Raw genomic sequence first — 20,782 nt, 5'->3', positions numbered from 1 at the left:
GAACGCCCAGTTTGCCGACCAAGAATTTGACCATGTCCAAGTTTCTTCGGCGGATGGCCACCAGAAGAGGGGTCTGCCCATGTTCGTTGTACGATTTTGACAATTCGGTAGTCACTTTAGGTCCGTGGATGTTGAGAGTTTTAATCAAATCCTCCCTGGAGCCTCTGGTTACAGATTCGAAAAATGCCTCGCAGTCCGCGTAAGTTATCAGCTGAGGATTCGTCGCGGGGTGCGGGTACGAGGATGGTGGCGAATAATTTTTCGGGACTTGTTTCATCACTCTTCTCCATTTCTTGACCAATCCCGATCCCATATCCCAGTCGTAGTACCAGAATCTTTTCCAAACCTTTCTCCATACCATTTCAACATTCGCTCGAGATTCCATTTTGCTTGCTGGTTTTAATCACAGTAACTTTATCTAGAAGGCGTAGAAGCTTACAGATGGTGTACAATGGGATCATATGCGGTGGCGATCCCTTATGTATGAAAAAGAAGGGCAAATCTTTGTTTGCAAGTCGACTTCCTCCTACAATTACGACTATATCTCGAAATTGTGTCAACCAATTAACTTGAATTTTGTTGCAGTGATTCCGTTTTAATTATTCAAACATTAATCAGTTGTTTTTTTTAAGGCAGAGTAATACAATTTTATTTAATTATCGTTTCGATTCAACATTCGTTCAGTTAATTCGCGCCGATCGTTATAGTGCGTAATATGGCCGCTTGGGGTGAATTGTGCAACAATTACGACATTATGTCAGTGCATTTCCAATTTACTCAAACAGAAAGCGATTACAATTTTGTGTTGATTTTAAGAAAGTAGAAACAAATTTGTGTGTTTAATCACACATTCACACATCATGCCTGCTTTCTACAGTCTGGTATTTGGTAATAGGACAACACCGCTCATTAACGACATTCGCATTTCGCAGTTCGGATTTCGGAAGGTCGTCTGCACTCTTCAGGACTGCAAAAGCTGTTTTTGTAAGGTTTAGGTGTCACACAGTCACACTCACAGCAACACAAACAGCATTGACGGTAAGGCTGGCATGAGCATTATATTGCTGCCAAGTTGCAATCTGCGTTGTATGATTCTAGTGAGCATTTGGTATAACGCGGCCACGGGTGTCTCGTTATACCTTCTAAGTTCTAACGTGATTGTAAAACAATCAAATGAAGTAAATGTTTGCAACGGCCCATGTTCAGGTCACATTGGTGTAAGAAGTGAGGCATGAATTATTTCGCCTGCATTATTGGATCTCCCCTAAATTGTGCTACAAGAAGATTTATTTTTGTTTTGTGTGTTTTTATTAGGTAAAAATCATCCTACCACTAGGCTCCAATGAAACAAATCTAAGCTTTCAAGTGCAGTGTGACTGCCAAAGTTACCTCTGCCCATGGAGACGCCAGCAATGTAGAACAAATACTTAAAGCTATACCAACACTCATCTATATGTGGACTGCCATCAGGACGTTTGCCTGAAACAAGAAGAATTCCAATCTCCAGTCTACATGGTGATTGGCGTGGATTACAGTTCCACTATCGGCAACAACAACAAAATCTGTTGAAGAAAAGACACTGAGAAGAACGTCAATGCTGGTGTGGAATCGTCGATACAGGCAACCCAGTTTTGCTTACGTGTTTAAGATTCAACGGGAAAAAAACCGGATATTCGTTCAACATCTTCTACAGACATCCCTTACAATGTGAATAACAATATTATTGAGTAAGAATTCAGAACTCGTGATTGTGTGATTTGGTGAAAATAACCTTTTTTTTTTTATATTTTAGCGAAATTCCTTTTTTCTCATTTCAGACTCTGTAATCTTTGATTACAGCCGACCGCCTTCCAGGGTTCCGCAGGGTTCCAGGGTTTTCTTATCAATAATGCAGGAGTATTGTATTCCATCCTCCTAAAGAAACTGCAGATAAATTTGATGTCACCTTTCAGACCAATTATTTGGGTAGGTTTGGTGTATAATGTTAATGTATGTTGGTGAATGAAGTTATTTACTCATTGTTATCTTTCTACAGGGCATTTTCTTTTGATTGAATTACTGCTTCCAGTATTATCGGATCAAAGCCGCGTAATATTTTTGTCATCGGCTGCACATTTCTTAACTATAGATCGATGGTTAGACTTGAAGAGTGCATGTATTTTCGACAAAGGAGCACCGGAACATCAGCAAGATTTCAGAGTTACGCTAAAGCAAAGCTATGCTTATATTGTTGTATAGTATGACTTTTGCACGTTCCAAGGGTAAACTATTACATTACTATAATATTGCTTTTGAATCATTACTATTTTGTTTTTTTTAAACAGATAGAGGCATTCGTGTTTATAGTGTAGATCCTGGATCAGTGGAGACACCGATATCGTCATTTTCCTTTCTTGTTAACCCGATTTTGAAAGCAATCCAGAAACCGATTCGCTTTATTGTAGTTCACAGTCCATTCCAAGGAGCACAGACTGTTCTTCACTGCGCCTTATCTCCCAAACTAGTACGTTTCAAACCGGCTTAATTTTTTATAGGGACCTGGAAACCAAGACCCCTTCCAATCTATCACAAGACATTCAACTATCGTCCCAACTGTACGATTGCAGTCGAGTTTGGGCAGGTTTGTCTGATTTTGAAAAGAGTAAGTCTGTCTAGTTTCAACTACTCTACATGGCCGCAAAATGACGTTGAATGGATCGAAAGAGTCAAATTGATGGGAAAATCTCAACCTGGCACAGAAGAAGGAAACCCAATATCGATAAAAAACGAATTCGGATTCTTGACTTGTGTTTACAGCTGATTGACAAGGGCGATGTGAGCCTATTCCGCGCCTTAATTTCACAGGCATCAACTATTCGGTGTTGAGAATTCTTGGGGTATGGCAACACAAATCTTTAATTTGTTTGTTTCTTCTTTTCTTCTGTGTGTTGGTTTTCTTTAGTGATTTCTTGTACAAGGTTTCTTAGATGTTTTCTTCAGAGACGTAGTCTTAACCTGACAAGGGGAGAGAAGGCCTGGCCTCCTCAGCCTGGCCTGGCAGCCAATAAAAATCCTTTTCTATTAAGTGTGTTTGGAGTATTACTTAATCTGTTAAAACAAGTGTACAGAGAAAATTGTGCATTCTTAGGAATCCTAAAGATAAGAATATCTAAATCCAATCACTTAAAATTACTGTTCGCCGTGGTATATAAAGACAAAATCGCAAATAAAATATATTTAAAAAAAAATTTAAAATAAATAAATAACAAAAGAAAAATTATTCTTTTGACAATCGACATAGCCCATTTTTAAACATTTCTATGGCCATTGTGTAATTTCTCTGTGAGATTGGGACTAATTAACATCTGTAATAGTTAGGGAAACATTTAAAAAAAGTTTATTTGAATTTGAAAGATTTTCAAAAATTTGGTTGAATCTTGGTAACCATAGCAACGCAGCAGACAATTTGTTAAAACACCATTTCATTCAGAACGGTTATGAAAGAACCCTTAGTCCTGACTGCCAGAGTGCCAGTCTTGACATTTCTCTGACACATAAATAAAGAAACATTGTTTCTGGGTTCTAACATATTAAAGTTCTAAATAAATGTCTTAAATTTCAGCCAATCCCTATCCTTGTGGTTCAGTTTTCAAAATCGTTTTTCAAATCTTTTGCAGGTCGGTGATTTTCGAAGACTCGAATCCATCTATTCTTTTTATCGTGTTTGCTACCAGTACCACCCTATCAGTGATTTTTAAATAAGTTAAAATTTCTTAATTTTTCCTTAAACTCCTTTTCCTTAAAACAAAGTAAACAACGGATAAATTGCTAAATAATAAATAATTTGGCAACGGTTAAAATTTAAAATTCAAATTCAGCCACTAGGGGGACTTCAGCTGTATTAATCCGCTTTCTCAGAACTATTCTGAATTGCTAATAAAGAAAGGCGAGAATTTGAGAATTAGATTCGTTAATAAGCCACACGTCCAGTCGTCGTTAAATATCTTAATCTTGAGATCTCTCTACAACTCACTGGGACACTAATTTGAAACGTTAAAGTTAGTTCGACGTCCAAGTTGACTATCTCGGACTATATCTCATTAGTCATTACAAACAGTGAAGGTGGCAATTTCGTTGCACACATGTTTACCTTGAAAACTGGTAAGTTACCTATGGTTTCTAATCATGTATTGATTAAAACTTAATAAGAGATTATCTTATTATAAGTTTATAACAGATCATTCAAATCCAAGATGCCACAATTGATTGGAGTGAAGTCACTATACAAAACGTGCCTTGATTTTGTTGTAAACAACATGGCTCTGTTGTGTGAGAAACCAACCAGTGATTTTGATCAGTTGCGTAAGTTGTCAACTATTACTGATCTATCCATTAGTATTTTTATATTGTCTTATTTTGTAATAGCTAACAAGGTATTGGAGGAAATCATCATTGCTCTTAGAAACAGAGGATGTTTGAAAAGATTTCTTGGTTTACTGGCCGTTCCTCATTTGGAGACCTTGAATCTGGGATATATGCAAAGTGAAGATGATCGATCCATTGAGCTTGATAATTCAATCAGATGTGTAGTAAGAAATTTTACATTTACACTTGCTTTCAAATCAAAACACGACACTTTTTCTATTTCAGAACTTAAAACATCTGGCTTTCCACTCAATTGCTTTTAGTGATGAATTCTTTACTTCTTTCATTCCTAAACTTTCAAAATTACAAGTACTGGACATTTCATATTCTAAAGCAGATGACAGCAGCTTGGAAGTAATAGGAACTTGCTGCACACATTTGAGGTAACAAGTTTGTTTGATGCCAAATTTGTAAAAAACAATAATTATCGTTTCTTTCGTAGAGCACTAGATTTGTATGAATGCAAGAAAATCACAGATATTGGAGTTAAAGGATTGTGTGACGGTGCAAAGCATAATCTAGGAAGTGGAGTTGATGGATTGGGGCTGCCCAAATCTCTTGTACAGTTGCGTTCGATGGGTACATCAATTTCCCACGCCGGAATCCAAATAATCTTAGAAAACTTTCATAGTCTTCAAGTCTGGGATATGGCTACTGTTCAAACCTTAGCGAGAATTCACAAAGAGTTTTTCTTGAACCAAAATTTGGAGATTCCAAAGTATTCTTTGTTATGTTTAAGAATCGCTTCCGCTTATTGTGACGTCTACATACCTAAAACTCTGGGATTTGTTGTCTCTCTGTGCCCGTCTGTGATCCAGGTGGAAATCAAAAGCTACAAAGGACTGACAGACAATGATTTGCTTAGTTTGTTGTCTCTTAAAAATCTCCGTAATTTTAAAATGAGTTCGGATTTCCCTTCTAATGGTAACGTCACGTTTGGTGGCGGTGTGACTCCAATTTTAAAAGCCTTTGGGAATTCATCACTGAAGGCACTTTCCCTATCCAGGTTGAGTGATGTCAATATTCTGGAAATCACACAGCTTTGCCCGAACCTTCACTCCCTTGAACTTATCAATAATTTGAGCTATTTCACCGCCAAACTTGTTAAAGAATGGGTTAAGACTGAACCGACTGAACCTCAAGTATTAAAGCAACTGGAAAGGTTGGGGCTTGTTGGTAGTAGTATACCGCGCGAACATTTAATCTTGCTGTTGTCTTCGCCATTATTAGTGGAAATAACGATTAAGAGATGTTCTACGCTCAACGACGACATTCTCCAAAAGGTCGCTAGAATTCAAAAATTCAATAATCTTGAAAAGTTTGTCGTTATGTTTTGCCACAATGTGACCGAGAAAGGAATTGATATTTTCATGAATGCTCAAAACCATCTTAAAGATATCTTGATCGATCGGTGTGATGAAATATCGAAGAGTAATGTAGAGGGTTGGGAAGAGCAAGCTAAAAGGAACAATTGGCAATTACTCATCTATTATCAGTCAAGTAATGAGTAGTTTCACTGAGCATTGCATTGAAGAAGACTTATACGTGGTAAAATGCGTGGGAGAACTTTTTGTCGGTGATGAATGTCGGAATCGATCAGAATCTGAGAAAATATTTATTGCTTATTGAGAATCTTTTTTAAAAACAATGTCAATATAGCAACTACTGCTTACGTCTTATTTTGTTCCCTTAAATTTCCCTCTTGATCGGTCGTGAAGCTTCGTAAACTATGTCACATTATCTTTCATTCCTGTCATGTAGGCATGTAGCCAAATTTCAATTTTTTGTCTGTTGTAGTCCTACTACCCACTAATAAAGTTTGAAAATAGATTTCCACCAATAGTTTTTTTCCTCATCACTTGACTTATTCTATCTTCTGAATATCCTGGAATACCTGATCGATGTTATCATATGTAATCACACGATTAAAATTGCGTAGTTGACTCTTTGTTCTTGATTGAGCCATCCAGAAGTGGCCAAGTAGGTGTGCTGACCTCATGCTGGATATCCATGAATTAAAGACGACGTCCAGAGTATGCAAATCAAATCTTATTTTTGTTGTGTTAATTCCCATTTATTCTGATTTTTTATTGGTTTTAGTTTACTCAATTTGGTGGATCGCTTATCCTGGCATGGATAACTGCTACCTGTTCTTACTACATAGGCTAGGAAGATCTGCATTTTTATTCGTTGAGTTGTGTTATTATTGCGTTTGACTGTCAACTCGTCTTCCAACCCCGCTCTCCACCATCTTACTGCCAAAAAGTTCAGTATTTGTTTCATCATCGTTAATCAGCGTGGTCGTGCCAACAAAATTCTGTCATCAACACTTTATTGGTCAACACATGGTAAAAATGCTTTCCCGCATCCATTTGTCGCAGGACAAACCCCTTCCTTGAACTGTACGAATTTGATCATTTTGATTCATTTTGATTTCTAAAAAAACCGCCAATTCTTATTTTTCTAGGCAGTCAGCCACCTAGTAGAGGATTTTCGTACTGCTTTTTGAAATCTCGTTTTATCTGTCGTCTGCTTCATTCAATCATTCGTCTTGTGGTCGCAGAGTGTCAGAAACGATTTTTTTTTTAAATAATTATGGACGAAGTTATACTCATGGGAATCCGTCATCCTGCCACGATCCCATTATTTCAAGCATGGCAGACAATGAAGATCCTTTGGTTTACGAAGATGAGGAGGCGACGGAACAAGTAGCCACAGAAGGAAGTGGAGATGCTCCAGCAATGGAGGAAGTTAAAGGCATATCCATTCATAGCTCTGGGTTTCAAGATATTGAGTTCAAGCCGGAAATTTTGAGAGCTATCGTTGACCGTGGCTTTGAACATCTTTCTGAAGGTACTATTTTTTATTTCATTTTTACAAGTACCCTTGCATTGTTCATTACTAGCAATTTCTTTTTTTTTCAACAATCTTTAACATAAAATTGTAGTAGTAATGCTAAATGCTATAACCTGGGGCATATTTCTGTACCATGCCAACATGTGGTCTTGAGCTGAACACCAGGAACAGAGAAAGAGAGAACTTGCTTGCTTGACTTGACTTTTTACTTGATGGCAATTTATTCTTGAGCTCCAGACTTGTGATATGTTTGTTTTTGGGTTAAGATATTCTTCTTAGAAATCTAACTCAACTCTTTAATGTCTTACAGTTCAGCTTGAGTGTCTTCCTCAGGCTGTTTTGGGAATGGATGTGTTGTGTTGTGTCGAGACAAATCTGGAATGGGTAAGACTACTGTTTTTGTATTGGCAACTCTCCAACAATTGGAGACGGTGGAAAATCAGGTTTATGTTCTTGTTGTTTGCCATTCTCGAGAGCTAGCTATCCAGATCTACAATGCATATGAATGTTTGTCCAGGCACATGACTACCATCAAGGTAAAGAACTTGTTACATGAATTCTGTAAAATATTACTTTAATTGAAATTATTTTAGGTTGGTGTATTCGTTGGTGGTGTGAATATTTGTAAAGATGAGGAAGCTTTGAAAATAAATTGCCCTTACATTGTGGTTGGAACCCCTGGTCGTTTAACGACGCTGCTCCGCACGAAGAGACTAAACCTCTGCACACTTAAGCACTTTGTTCTTGACGAATGTGACAAAATGCTTCAAGATACCTGTAAAGCGTTTAACTAATGTGTTATTTATTCAAGTTGAAATGTACTATTAATTCATATTTTTTCATCAAGACATGCTTCGAGATGTACAGGAGATTTTCAGCAACACACCTCGTGAAAAACAAGTGATGATGTTCAGCGCCACGCTGAGCAAGGAGATCCGTCCTGTCTGCCAAAAGTTTATGCAAGATGTAATAAGCCCTTTCACACTCCGGTCAATAAAGCAACACGACCACCACATGAGCATCTAAAACATTTTGCTGGAGGGAGCCGAGGGTTGATTTTTGCTCTTATTCCTCCCCAATTCTCCAAACGACCTTCCACGTAGCGCCTCTTTTGTTTAAAAAAAATTGATCTTTGATGCAGCACCGAAGTGGACGTTGACGACGACGAGTCCAAACACACTCTTCGCGGTCTACAGCAGCACTACGTCAAACTAAAGGACGACGAGAAGAACGGAAAATTATTTGAGCTACTCGGCGTACTTGAGTTTAACCAGGTTAGCTGAACTTATTGTATTCGAGTGTTGCCGCAAATGATTCACCATTTCCCATGGATAGGTCGTTATCTTCGTGAGATCCATTGCGCGTTGTATGGCGCTCTGCGAGTCGCTAGTCGAGCAAAACTTGCCTGCCATCGCCATTCACTTTAGCATGACTGAGGCAGAACGTCTGTCACGTTACCAACAGTTCAACGACTCTAAAGAGGTATGCTAGATTAGATGAAATCACTTGTATTTTAGTTTTCATTTTCTATTTCTCTTTTTTTATCATCAGCGAATTTTGGTAGCTACACATTGGGTCGGTCGTGGCATGGCCATTGAACGTGTCAATATCGTTTTCAACTACGACATGCCTGAAAATTCAGACAGGTACCTGGATCGTGTCGCTTACGCTAGTCGTTTCGGAACTCAAGTAAGCTCATTTTCCTCTGACTGTCTTTTCACTAACAAATGAACACAAACAAATGTGGACTAGTCACTCAGCATTGCCCATTTGCGCGTTTGCTTCCCCTACCGTTACCAGTTTTCCGAAGCCTGTCAACAGGAGAAGGAGATGGTGAGCGTCTTCAAGTGGCTAAAATCGCTGCACAAAAAGCCTCGGCTTCCTGGACAAATAGAGCCACTTTATCGTGACGTTCGTCTTGTCAGTTGCACTATTTTCTATGGTGCTTTGTGACGACCCATTTGAAGTCAAGCTCCGTGATAACTACGAATTGTGCGAAGATGAATTTCGTGAGAGTCTTAAACGTAAGCGTACGTTGCACGCTAAAATTGAAGAACTCCGAAGAACGCACCCACCTCTGACGCAAGTAAGTCTCCTAATCAACCCTTAAATGTTTCGTCCAATACAAATTTCGTTCACAGGGTAAAATTGATGAGCTGTATGCAAATCTGGGAGGCCGAAATGTTGAGATATTTGTTCAGCGAGCGCAACGCATGTACGAGGCGAGGCCGATGAGAACGGCTCTGTTCCGATGGGAAATGGAGCAAGTTGATTTGATGGCTTTAGCCGATCCATCTTTCCACGGTTACGTCAATGTCGTCCGCAATATCCAGGAGATGGATCCTGACAGCCCGTGGCCTGATGATCAAATAGATTTTATTACGCTGTGGTGTCGTGCAGTCCGTTTAACATGTCATCGATGGCGATTTTTACTTCGAGATTTCCCGCAACCGCTTATCGACATTCACGAATTGCTGCTCTTTGGTCGACTAGCCGGAGCTGAACAACAGTCCTCCTGGCGAGCTCGGCGGACCTGTACTGTTTCTGTAGCGGCCCCCTGGAGTGATGTCTGATGTACAAATCGAACGTGGAATGAACCAACTGAAATTTTACCATGATTTTTCTTGTGACGCTGAGAGCTGGCGTCTGGCCTACGGTGCTTGTTGGGAGCCAGTGATAGCCCAATGCAATCTAGCGTGGGATTTCGTTTCACCTCCTTCAAAGGTAAAAATAATCAGAAATGATTATAATATTAAACATTAAATTGACGTTTTCCCTACGAATAGGATCCAAGTCCAGCCTTGCCATTTTGGGATAAAATTCGTCTACTCCTCCACGGTCGAGTTACGTTGTCTGTTCAACAATTAACTCTACTACTCCACACATCACTTGATCCTTACAATACCACTGAAGAGATGGAGCTAACTTGGACCGATTTGGCAATGGATTGGACTAATGCCAATTTTATCCTAAAAGGTATTGAATAGTTTTTATTCATCGACTTTCAAAATTAATTCATTTGAGTTGTTGCTTTTAGGCGAATTCAACGTCTATGTCCGAACGGCTTCCAAATACGATGATTGTCGTCTTTTGCATTTACCTCGACTGAAGCTGACCATCGGGTTGACCTGGCATTATTTGGCCGATCCCAACGAACATCTCGCTGTATAGCCCTGTGCTCCCGATCGAAATCCAGAATACTCGAGCAATCAGGAGCATGATTCAACGTCCAAGTTAGAGTGGGGCGGAGGAAATTTCCTACGTAGTGAATTGCCACTTCAAATTCATAACCCTCGTCTCTAAAGGTGTGACAGTGCCCCGCCAAATTTGTAATGCTTTTCGAGAACTAGGACTTTCATTCCAGCTTTGCTGAGAAGGGCTGCTGCGGTCATTCCTACATCACATAAGAAATTATTAAACATACACTAACGTGTTAATTTAATGTAACGGAGAAAAGGATCAATCGCACCTCCTATTCCCGAACCGATAACAATTGTGTCCCATTTCCTCTCTGTTTTGTCGCTAGCTGCGTGCTGTAAAATCACCAGCAGAAACAAATCAAATGAAAATACAGACCCATTTTTACGAGTCAAGTGGATTGAAAGAAACTTCTTTTCATGACTTGATTTCGTTTGGTAGGGTCAGTTTCTAATGGAGTCACTGGTCTTCTCGTATCTTTAGCAAAAGGCGATTTCCACTTTCCGGAATTCGAATTTTCAGGCGAATCGAAGAAATCTTTTTTCACGAAATAACCAATTACGACTGCGAAAATTATCCCAAGTTGATGTTGCACGTTGGAAAGAAACGCCACCGTGTAGGACATTTTGCTTTATTGTAATTGCGGTATTGGGATTTGAGATATTTACTCTTTCTTGCTTCAATACCGGTTTTTGTCCAACGGATTTGTTGGCATCATTCTGGAGTAAAATCACTTTGACAGGAAATGTGGTTCAATTTCCTTTTTATGCTTGAAATGTCACTAGTATGTTGAACTGCGAACTGCGTTTGAAAGGAAAAGAGATTCTTAAACGAATTGGTACTCATTTTCATTAAAAAAAAGTCGTCAGCATCGTCAGAGACTGGAAAAAGTTGAATTATATTTATTTCTGGTTCCCACTATAGAATATACCCACCCGACTTTAGAAAATATTATAAAAAGTCATATTTTGTTGGTTTTAAGGAGATGATTACTTGGCAGTTGTTTACATACTCATTTGAAAATTTAAAGTTCATTATAGTTTGTTGATTGATTGCAGGGCTCATAGTATTGCTTTATAGGTGTAGGCGCCGCCACCGACTTTCAGACAACCACCGGCAATAACGCATGTCGCAATAGCTTGAAGGGGTTCTATACTTTTCTAACATAATTAAGTTTTAAGTATATTACAGCTTTTTTAAATATCGATACACCAGTTTCTACAACTGTCAATCAATCCCATAAACCCATCAAAATTTGCCTTTTGATAAGATTATATATGGAGTCAGTTAAGTCATAATGAATTGCCATAGAATGACATGGCACCTGTGTTCGACTCCCATGGGAATTGGGAAGCATGATTTTTTTCTCAAGCTCTCGAGTTATGGAATGTGATGATGATGATGATGATTATAAAAGATACGAAGGGCCTTTCGGCTAGATTGTTGGCAAATACTGATTAAAAACCGGTGTTTCCATTATCGTACGGTTTCCGAATAGTTATTCTATAACACAGAGGCTACACGAAAAACAATTGAAATTCTTTGACCGGCGAACCGGCTACAAGTCAAATGAAATTTCTTCGACATCTGGCGGTCATCTCCTAACTTGTTTTCTTTTTATCAAACACTAGCTTAACGTAAGTATTTGCGCAAAATATTAGCTTAATGTTCGTTAGCTTAATGTAAATATTTGCGCAAAATATTTATAAAAAATAGTACCTGATAATTGGATAATAATAAAATAATTGAACATCCGAATTTCTTTTGAAAGTCATCGTCCAGTTGAAGTAACTGTCTATAAAACGAGGATATGTAAAGTGGCATCATGACGGGCGTCTCTTGCGTGAGAAAAATGAATCGCTGATGTCTTCGCCGCTCGAAATTAGGCAACTGGAACATTTTTAAGAACAACATGCAACTTGGCCTCCGATGAACGTTCAATACATGTTGAACATGCCATTGTAAGCCGAAGGCCATATACCGCACTCCCTGATTGGCCAGTCATCATCACGTGACAAACCCCCTTTCCCTATGTATTTTCCATGGCCTACTGAAATACCGGCCCAACAGCTCGCTATCTCCCTGTTGCCGTCTGAAGTGCCTTACGACCCTCTGGCTATGAAATCATTCGGCAACAGGGAGATAGCGAGCTGTTGGGCCGGTATTTCAGTAGGCCATGGTATTTTCCTTTCCGTCGCCATTTTGATTTTGCAGTCGTCGGTGTGTATTGTTTACAAAAAGTAAACAATAGTTTTAATTTGTTTCCAGTTATCTACGTGCCTTCCCTGGAAGATTAGGGTCTTATTTTAAATGTCTGAAGAGAGCACGAAAAAAACTGCTGTCCAACGAAAAAGAGAATGCGGTGTTTATCAGCAACTTAACGTAAGTTTTACTTGAATTACCCATTTTTACTTGCACTGTTTCTAACGTGAGTGTTGTTCTTTCAACAGGACAATCATTCGAAAAAAAGGCGAATTCATTCAGATAAACGCTCTACAAGATCCATGAGGATTAGTGGAATAAGGGACAGGGTATTCTTTGTTAAACTGTTTAAGCTTCAATTGAATCGTAACATTTGTTTTCTTTAACAGGGCAGGTGGCTGACTGAAGATAGTAATGCCCAAGTCATTATATTTATAAAAATACCCAACGTAAAGGAACCAACCTTTCACACCTTTGTGTCAGGGACCGAAGTAGCTGCCCTCCTTGCCACAGAGAAAGGGCAATCATTTAGAAGAAAATTCAAGGGGGATTTTGAAGAAACTGAAGGGTTCTGTGACAGCCAGGGAAATGGTGAAAGATCAAGCACGAACAATTCTTTACCAGGTATGGCTCATGTGGATGTTAGCAGACTTCCATTCATCGTTAATTGTATTATTCACTCTTCATGGTTCATCATTTCTTTTTGTATTGTAGTCAATGCAGCGGGATCTGTAGGCCTATCCACCAGTTCAACAGATGGCAGTTGTATGTCAAGCAATCCTGCAGGTTTCATCAATGCAACTCATCTAGCTAATGTTCGTTCCATTTAATCCACAGTTCGCACTGCGAGCAGGACTAATGCTCCAGGTCCGTCGATCCAATCAACAACAAATCCTGCTGTGGAGGACAGTGTGAATGCCGGCCGTAAACGGGCCGAGAGCACACGTACAAGAGACACTGCCTTAGCTTTACAAACTGCCCCAACTCTACCCACTGCCCGTTCGAACATTGACATCGAGCAAGTTGGTGTTCCATTTAAATGTCAAAAGAACCAAATCATCAGTACCCTTGAAGGAAATCTTGTGAAACTTAATAACGGAAAAGTAAGCATTGCTTACAATTATTTGTTCAGTTTAAAATAATTCGATTTTTTGTTGTCCTTTTTTTTAGTTAATTCGAGTCATGACAGCCTGTTAAGCTAAATTATCCTTTTGTGGTTAGAGCAGCACTGCTTAGAATTGGATCAAGAACAATTGGCTCTATCTCTCGAAGACAGTAAACAGTAAAGTGATATTTAGACATGTGATCCACTTACATTTGATTTTAATATTGAACACGTGTATTGAAGAAATGGCCAGCTCTAATGATATGAATAATGAATAAACAATAAATTTGATAGCATATTCTGTAAACATGATTCAAAGAAATAGAACATATCATGAGATAATACATGAGTTAGACCGTAATAAACCTGTCAAGAAAGGGAGTAATGTAAAAAAACGCCAAAAGAAAAACAGAAAAATCTCAAACTGTTGAAGATAACAAACAAGATTACCTTTACATTGACATAAAGCAAACACCCAATGAAGAAAGAGAAAATAAACCTAGGTTAGCACTGTCCGAAATCAAATGTTTTTTTAGCAGACATTGTTTTTTTTGTAGCCTCAAGCACCCTCACCAATATTTCCCTCAAAATGGCCCCGGTCCGAACGGTGATTGGCTCTCAAGTTTTTAACTCGTTTATGATAAAAAACTCCATATTCTTCCATGATCTTTAGTTCATCAGATTCCCGGTGTTAAAACGATTCGAAAAAACACCTACTGAGATCTGAAATATGAAAACTTTTGCCCGAACGACCGCCCCAAAGTTTCTGGTTCTTTCCTTCCACTCCCCCCCAAAATGCCTAAAATTTTCATTAATTAATTACGACTAAACTAAGAGTCGAAAACGGATAAATTCTATAAAAATGGAAACCCCTTGCCAAGAGCTTTTGAAATATGTAAAAATTATAGCAAAATGTTATAACCAAAAAAATTCCATAAAGGATGTATTTTTTTCGTTTTGTCGATACAGTCGAGTCTCGCGCAAGACGGCAGAATAACTAAAAAATCATTAGCTTTCTACGGGATTTTTTAGGTTTAAACATTTTGCATCGAATTTCACAAAAATCGAAAGCTCTTACCAGGGGCTTTGCATTTTCATTAAATTTAGCTTCTTCCGACTCTTCGTTTAGTCGTAATATGCATTTATTTAGCTGGACTCAGCAGCTTTGTTAACACGTTAAATTTCTTTCATAATAATTCTTATTAACAAGCAATCCACCACTCAAGTGCACCAAATCCATGGACCCCACTTTTTTTCCCATTCCGCTATGGGACTTAAAAATCTGAAATAATTCAGGCATATTCAGTTTTCTACTCCGGATTCACCTGTTTTTGCAGAATTTAAATATTCTCTGCCGTTCGGGAGATATTTAATGTTAAAGTTTGGGTCTTTTCAAATTTTAACAATTTTGGGGGGTCTTTGGTATCGCTTTATGGGTAAATGCCAACCTTTAAAAAAAAAAAATTCTTCCAAAAGTTTGCTCGTCCATCCCTTAATACGAATCCAAAAGGAATTTACATTCTGGATTAGATTGGCCGAGTTATTCCCAATCTAGTAAAGTGTAATTTTGACAAGTTTCCCACCCAGCCTAGTCGCCATTTTTTATCACTCTCCCTCGCGTTACTGGCGGATGACAGCCGAAGCATACGAGTTCTTTGCACCTTGGGCTTCATATTGCCGGCCACTAGACTATATGAAAGGGCCTACAGTATGTCCCTCGGTCTAAAGTGAAGGCCAGGAAAGCGTAGCTTCGGCTGTCATCCACCAGGAACGCGAGGGAGAGTGATAAAAAATGGTGACTAGGCTGGGCCACGAATTCTTATTCACATAATTGAAGATACAGATAATAATAAGATTTTTGAATCAAACTTTGCCGCGAAAAGACAAAGACAGTTGCTTCGAAATTTTCTAAGTGTCGAGAAGGAGACATATATAAGATATAAGACATAGATCAATCTAGGCTCTTATTGGCAATGAAATTGTCGGAAGTCCAAACACTTCTACTTTTGAGCGCCAGATGGCACCACGCGGAAATGCTAAAATGTGAAGTCCCCAGCCTTACAATTTGTGCTGTAGGAGGCTCTTCCCCTTTATCTCTCTCTCTCCCTCTTTCATTGTTTTCACTCACGCGACGACCACGTTGCGAGAAGGTTCTCTCAGCAATCTATATTTTAGTTCTTTCATCTTTCGTTTCTCTCTTTCAGAATAACTGAATCAAATTTGTTTTGTTCTTGTGAAGAATCTTTGTGTACTACTCTTCAACAACTGGTAATTATTTGTTTGTCATATCACGTATTTGTACATGTGCTACCTGCTACGTCTCTCTCCCCTCAGCAATAGAGTGTTATCACTTGAGCTTCATTTCCCATAGCAATAGAGTGTTATCACTTGAGCTTCTTTCCCCTCAGCAATAGAGTGTTATCGCTTGAGCTGAGTTTATATTCTTGTTACACATGTATCTGTCACGTGTTTATGAAATCCACACAAATGTCTTTCCATGTTGATCTCGTGATACCCCTTATGTCGAATTATCACCATTGTCTAAGTTGATTCATTTTTGTCTCCACACATGTGGAAAGCCTGTTCTCAATACAGAAGCCTGTAAGTCGATTCTTTTGTTTCACGTGTATTTCTAAGCAAAACATTATAGAATCGATTCACAACTTAAAGTAAAAATGAATATTCTAACAGAAATACCTTTGCAAGGGGCAATTATCATGCATAATTTTAGGTACTCTCTTATCGCCAGTAATCTGTACAACAAACAAATGTTAAATTAGATAACTGAGGATATTGGGGGACGCAAATAAAATGTCTTTACCACTGCACCGAATCGTGTTTCAATAACTCCTGGGAAAATGCAGTTGACTCGAATTCCCCTGGGACCCAATTCCATTGACATTAACTTGCTTAATCCTAGAAGAGCTGTTTTGCTCAAAGCATAAGCCCCAAAAAACTCAACCTATAAACCAAAACAGGTAAACGGAAGTCAGCAACACTGCGGTGTTGATAAGTCGCACAATCTAATTTGTAATTTATTACTGCGCAATTTTGGAGATATCCAGCAACAGACGAAACAAACATAATGGAGGCTTTGCCTCTCTTTTCCATGTGCGGAAGAGGTTTTTTAGCCAAGAAGAACGAAGACTTGACGTTAACGTCGAATATCTTATCCCAAACTTCCTCAGTGCACTGATAGATAAGAAAAAGTAAATTAAGAATATGTATAGTAATACTCAATGTAAAGGACTCACTTTCATCAGACGGCCTGAACCGGGATTCACTGCGGCGTTGGAAATCAAAATATCGAAACCTCCGAATTCTGCCGCTGTCTTTTCCAGGAGCCTAGTCCGATCTTCCTTGCCACCGGCGTGACAAACCATTTCCGAAACGGACAGACCTTCGCTTTTCAACTTGGCAAGAGCTTCGTCAACATTTTTCTGGTTGCGGCTACTAATGACAACGTGAGCTCCATCGACGGCCAAACGCTGGGCCATGGCGAACCCAATTCTATTTTCAAAACAACAATAAAATCGATCAGTAAATGGTCGTACATTAATTAAGAAAATCGAACTGACCCATTGGTGGATGCGGTGACGACACCCACACGGCCCTGCAAGGATCTCCTTTGACGGGCTAGTTCGGAAGCTGTGGCCATTTGCCTGACATCCTGCCCAGCACTGGCGGCCGAAGAAAGAAGGAAACGACGAGACAAAAGAGAAGTATTTTTCAACATTTTGAAATTGTCTTATCAAACTTGAAAGGAACAGTTGAATAAAAGAATGGAGCTCTGAAAAGTCCCGATTCTTTACATTCTTTTATTAATGAGAAGGGGAAGTGTTGCTCTTGTTCTTTTCACTACCACTTATATACCCCGTATGAAACTTTTAGCTAGTTCTATACTAGAAATAGCTACGAAGTTAGGGGTATATAGCTAGGAATTTTAAGGCCAAAAACTCAAAAATTTTAAATTCCACATTGGGAATTTTAGATCAGTTTTAGCAATTTTTTTCTAGCTAGATTTCTTAGATTAAAGGTAGCTTGAAATTTTCCCGCTTCCTTACCTATTGAAGGTAAAAAAAACTTTCCGCTCACATTCCCATTGTTTGCAGGGTTACACATCCACTTACTACTTCAGAGTGGTTTGCGCATATTCTTACTTACTGTTAAGGTTGCCCCGATCTGGTATCTTTTGATATACGTTTTAAAAATAAATATTTGATGGTATTATAATTGTGTTGATAGGCCTATTTCTTCACTAAGACTTCTAATTTCACTAATACAAAACATATATAAAAACAAACCATTTTAAATGTAAAAAGATATTTTCTAAATTTCACCATTTGCAAAACGCGTACAGAAAACAAATACCGAATAGCTTTAGTGCCTGACAGCATAAATTAGAAAACACAAAGTTCTTCTCAATACACACGCGGTGTCGTGAGAAAACAAAACATTGGCACAACCTTCTCTCGACTATACAGCAACACAAGTTAGCATAACAGAGACAAGTTTTCTGCTGTCGAAAAACGGTTAATACAGGGTCCTATATCTTTTTACGTTGATCATTTTTCATCTATGGTTTAGGGTGTGCAAATGAGCGGGAGTGCCCGTAAAACGCGTTCAAAGTTTCGAGTTTTACGGGGCTGACGCGCAGCCCACGCCGGCCAGAAAGGGGGTGGCGCGTACCCATGGGAGAGGGGTGAGTGAAGGGGGCAACCAAACAGTTCATGCTTTCCCTCAATCTACACATGTTAACGGTAGCCTTATGGTCAAAGACCCGTGCTGCCATGCCAAAGGTCCGAGGTTCAATACTCGGTTGAACTATTTCAATTTTTGATAAATTAAATTTTTAAAAGCTTCCGTAGTTGATGGAAGTGGGAGATCGGTGGTAAACTGGTAACTCACGACCGCGACAAGAGCGTGAGGACATGACCGTGACTATGGAGAGGACAAGGGGAGAGGAGAGAGATGACCCAGAGCTGCAAAATGAGTATAATCTAACATTTTAAAAATGTTCCTCGACTTCTTCGGCGATGACCAAATGCTCCCTGGGGACAAGGGAGTGTGAAAGGGGTGTTATGTTAAATACATTAAAATTATAACCTTATGACATCATGGATTACGACGGATTATGACTTGGACAGATTCTAAGTCCAACTATAATCCTTCTTTTCGTCGACATCTACCTTTCTAAGTCCAACTATAATCCTTCTTCTTTTTTGCCGTCGGCATCTACCTCGTAAGTTCTTCTACCTATAATCCTTTTTGTGTTTTAGTTTTTAATCAGAGAGCTATTTCCTGTTGGGTCTAAGGCTCTGCATGGGTTTCATATATAATAGTCCGGGAGCCACAATGACACAGATTTACCCCATAAGAATAACTTTTTTTAGGTTCTTAAATTGAAAGGCACCACAAAGTCAAGTAAAAAAACTTTGTCTTGACGATGGGCGATGGGGCGTTTGGGTGGGGGAAGGGATCAAAAATCGAAAAAATGATCGATTTTTGTGGAAAATTACCCCATAAGAATAAAATCTAGAAATAAGCTTAAAATTTAGAGTATATAAAATAGAATTAAGTTACATAAAATCTGACTTGACAATTTGGGGCTTTCATGTAATCAGACTGCGATTTGTAGCCCGACGACTGATTTTTTTTTTACTTTGCCGTAAATGGCAACGCAGCATTCGTCAAGACAATTTTGGATATTTTGGCAGTAATTTGATCGGTAGTTGGAGGGTTCTTTGGGCGTGTGTTAGCCCTGTCCCGATTTACAATACGTTGTAGGTTAGTTGGATCTGGAAGTACTACATTATCATACGCATAATTTTCTAATAGCGGTCTTAAAATGTTGCTTGCCGAAACAGCTTTAAACTTTAAACCCAGAGACTTGGCTTTTCTTGCTATAACATCTCTTTCGTAGGTGTTTGGCGCGGTCTGTATGACCGTAACTTGTCTGTAAAAAGTGCTAGTATAGACCCAGCATCAGTCAAATAAAAGGTGATTTGTACCAAAAAAACCCGAAGGCGTACCTGACCAGGGTCTTGTTTATCTTAAAATGTTTTTGTTTACAGTCTATATTTTGAAATAATTTTTATCCGATTTGGGGAAAAACCCAGGAAAAACCCTGCAAAAAACGTGCCATTAAAATTTGAACATACAAAGACATTATCAAATATTACGTTTCAAAAGTTCTTTAAACAGTTTACATTCAAAGTCTACTGAGGTTTTTTATTCCATTAGGAAAAACCCAGGGAAACCATGTTTTCGATAACACTTCGAGGTTAGATTATGTGACTCTTTTAACCTTTTCGATGCATTTAAAAACTGAAGTAGCGGCCATTTACTTTTTGACGTTGTTTTCTGAGATAGCATAGTTCATAATGTGACGGTGCTAGATTTGGTTAATGGGTAAATGTAAACAAACGAAAATAGAATGACAGTTGCACACTTTTGTGACAAGCAATCGTGAGACATGGTGAGAAAACTAAGTCATAGTCTAAAGTAGAGAGGTTAAAACTCAACCTATCCTCCACAGCTTGAGACAAACCTTTGTCTTAGTTATGGGTCACTCAATCAGACAAATGGTTTTCTCAAGAATGTTGTATTTTTTTTAATTGAAATTTTAATTTTTTAGCTGATATTTTTCTACCACATCATACTTTTCAATTATACCTATCTTTACGGCTTTTGGGTCTTTTAACGCTACATTTATCTTGAGACAACGCTTTTTCTCAATTTTATTAGTGCATTTTTTAATCCATCAAATGTTGTCAGATAAATTAAACTAAAGCTATAGTTTGAAATAATTGCCTAATAATATGGGAGCCCAAAACCGTCACTTTGTCAAATAAAAATGTTTTCAAAATCTTTAGGGAAGAATGGGGGTATCTGGCGTTCAGGTCAGTTGGCTCAATTGATTTCTAAATGGGTTCAAATTGCAATCAAAGATTTAAAAAATCAGAAGACGTAGATGTTAGTAATGCGCATCTTAGATAAAAATTTCATGGTGTTGCG

General features: G+C 38.6%; 3 protein-coding genes, 1 long non-coding RNA gene and 1 pseudogene across 6 annotated transcripts; 4 read left to right on the top strand and 1 right to left on the bottom strand.

Annotated features, from left to right (window-relative positions):
• Nucleotides 1–727: 727 nt before the first annotated feature.
• LOC124200059 lies at nucleotides 728–3,064 on the top strand. Of its 3 annotated transcripts, none has more exons than XR_006877146.1 (5): nucleotides 728–1,038; nucleotides 1,315–1,707; nucleotides 1,818–1,965; nucleotides 2,036–2,261; nucleotides 2,325–3,064. It is a non-coding gene; the product is annotated as an uncharacterized LOC124200059 (long non-coding RNA). The 3 variants fall into 3 exon arrangements; XR_006877145.1 differs by having other exon boundaries at nucleotides 1,315–1,727; XR_006877144.1 differs by having other exon boundaries at nucleotides 1,315–1,727; nucleotides 1,793–1,965.
• A 649-nt stretch (nucleotides 3,065–3,713) lies between these two features.
• On the top strand, nucleotides 3,714–6,246 carry LOC124199754. Its single transcript, XM_046595689.1, has 5 exons — nucleotides 3,714–4,140; nucleotides 4,217–4,341; nucleotides 4,405–4,568; nucleotides 4,630–4,787; nucleotides 4,847–6,246. The coding sequence occupies exons 2-5, from the start codon at nucleotides 4,233–4,235 to the stop codon at nucleotides 5,913–5,915; spliced, it is 1,500 nt and encodes a 499-aa protein (XP_046451645.1). The 5' UTR covers nucleotides 3,714–4,140; nucleotides 4,217–4,232; the 3' UTR covers nucleotides 5,916–6,246.
• A 695-nt stretch (nucleotides 6,247–6,941) lies between these two features.
• LOC124199602 lies at nucleotides 6,942–10,916 on the top strand (annotated as a pseudogene).
• Nucleotides 10,917–12,624: 1,708 nt separating this feature from the next.
• Nucleotides 12,625–14,063, top strand: LOC124199255. Its single transcript, XM_046595005.1, has 6 exons — nucleotides 12,625–12,840; nucleotides 12,909–12,989; nucleotides 13,050–13,284; nucleotides 13,375–13,425; nucleotides 13,498–13,763; nucleotides 13,831–14,063. Exons 1-6 carry the CDS (start codon nucleotides 12,769–12,771, stop codon nucleotides 13,855–13,857), a joined length of 732 nt encoding a protein of 243 aa, XP_046450961.1. The 5' UTR covers nucleotides 12,625–12,768; the 3' UTR covers nucleotides 13,858–14,063.
• A 2,288-nt stretch (nucleotides 14,064–16,351) lies between these two features.
• Nucleotides 16,352–17,499, bottom strand: LOC124200606 (dehydrogenase/reductase SDR family member 4-like). Its single transcript, XM_046596877.1, has 6 exons — nucleotides 17,344–17,499; nucleotides 17,020–17,275; nucleotides 16,808–16,957; nucleotides 16,587–16,727; nucleotides 16,463–16,518; nucleotides 16,352–16,397 (listed from the first exon to the last, which is right to left on the bottom strand). Exons 1-6 carry the CDS (start codon nucleotides 17,421–17,423, stop codon nucleotides 16,352–16,354), a joined length of 729 nt encoding a protein of 242 aa, XP_046452833.1. The 5' UTR covers nucleotides 17,424–17,499.
• Between the last annotated feature and the right edge of the window lie 3,283 nt (nucleotides 17,500–20,782).

This window comes from Daphnia pulex, chromosome 8 (assembly GCF_021134715.1).
Source record: "Daphnia pulex isolate KAP4 chromosome 8, ASM2113471v1".
Classification (NCBI taxonomy): Eukaryota; Metazoa; Arthropoda; class Branchiopoda; order Diplostraca; family Daphniidae; genus Daphnia; species Daphnia pulex.
Note: the sequence above shows the minus strand (reverse complement) of the source record. Positions and strands in the feature narration are given on the sequence as shown.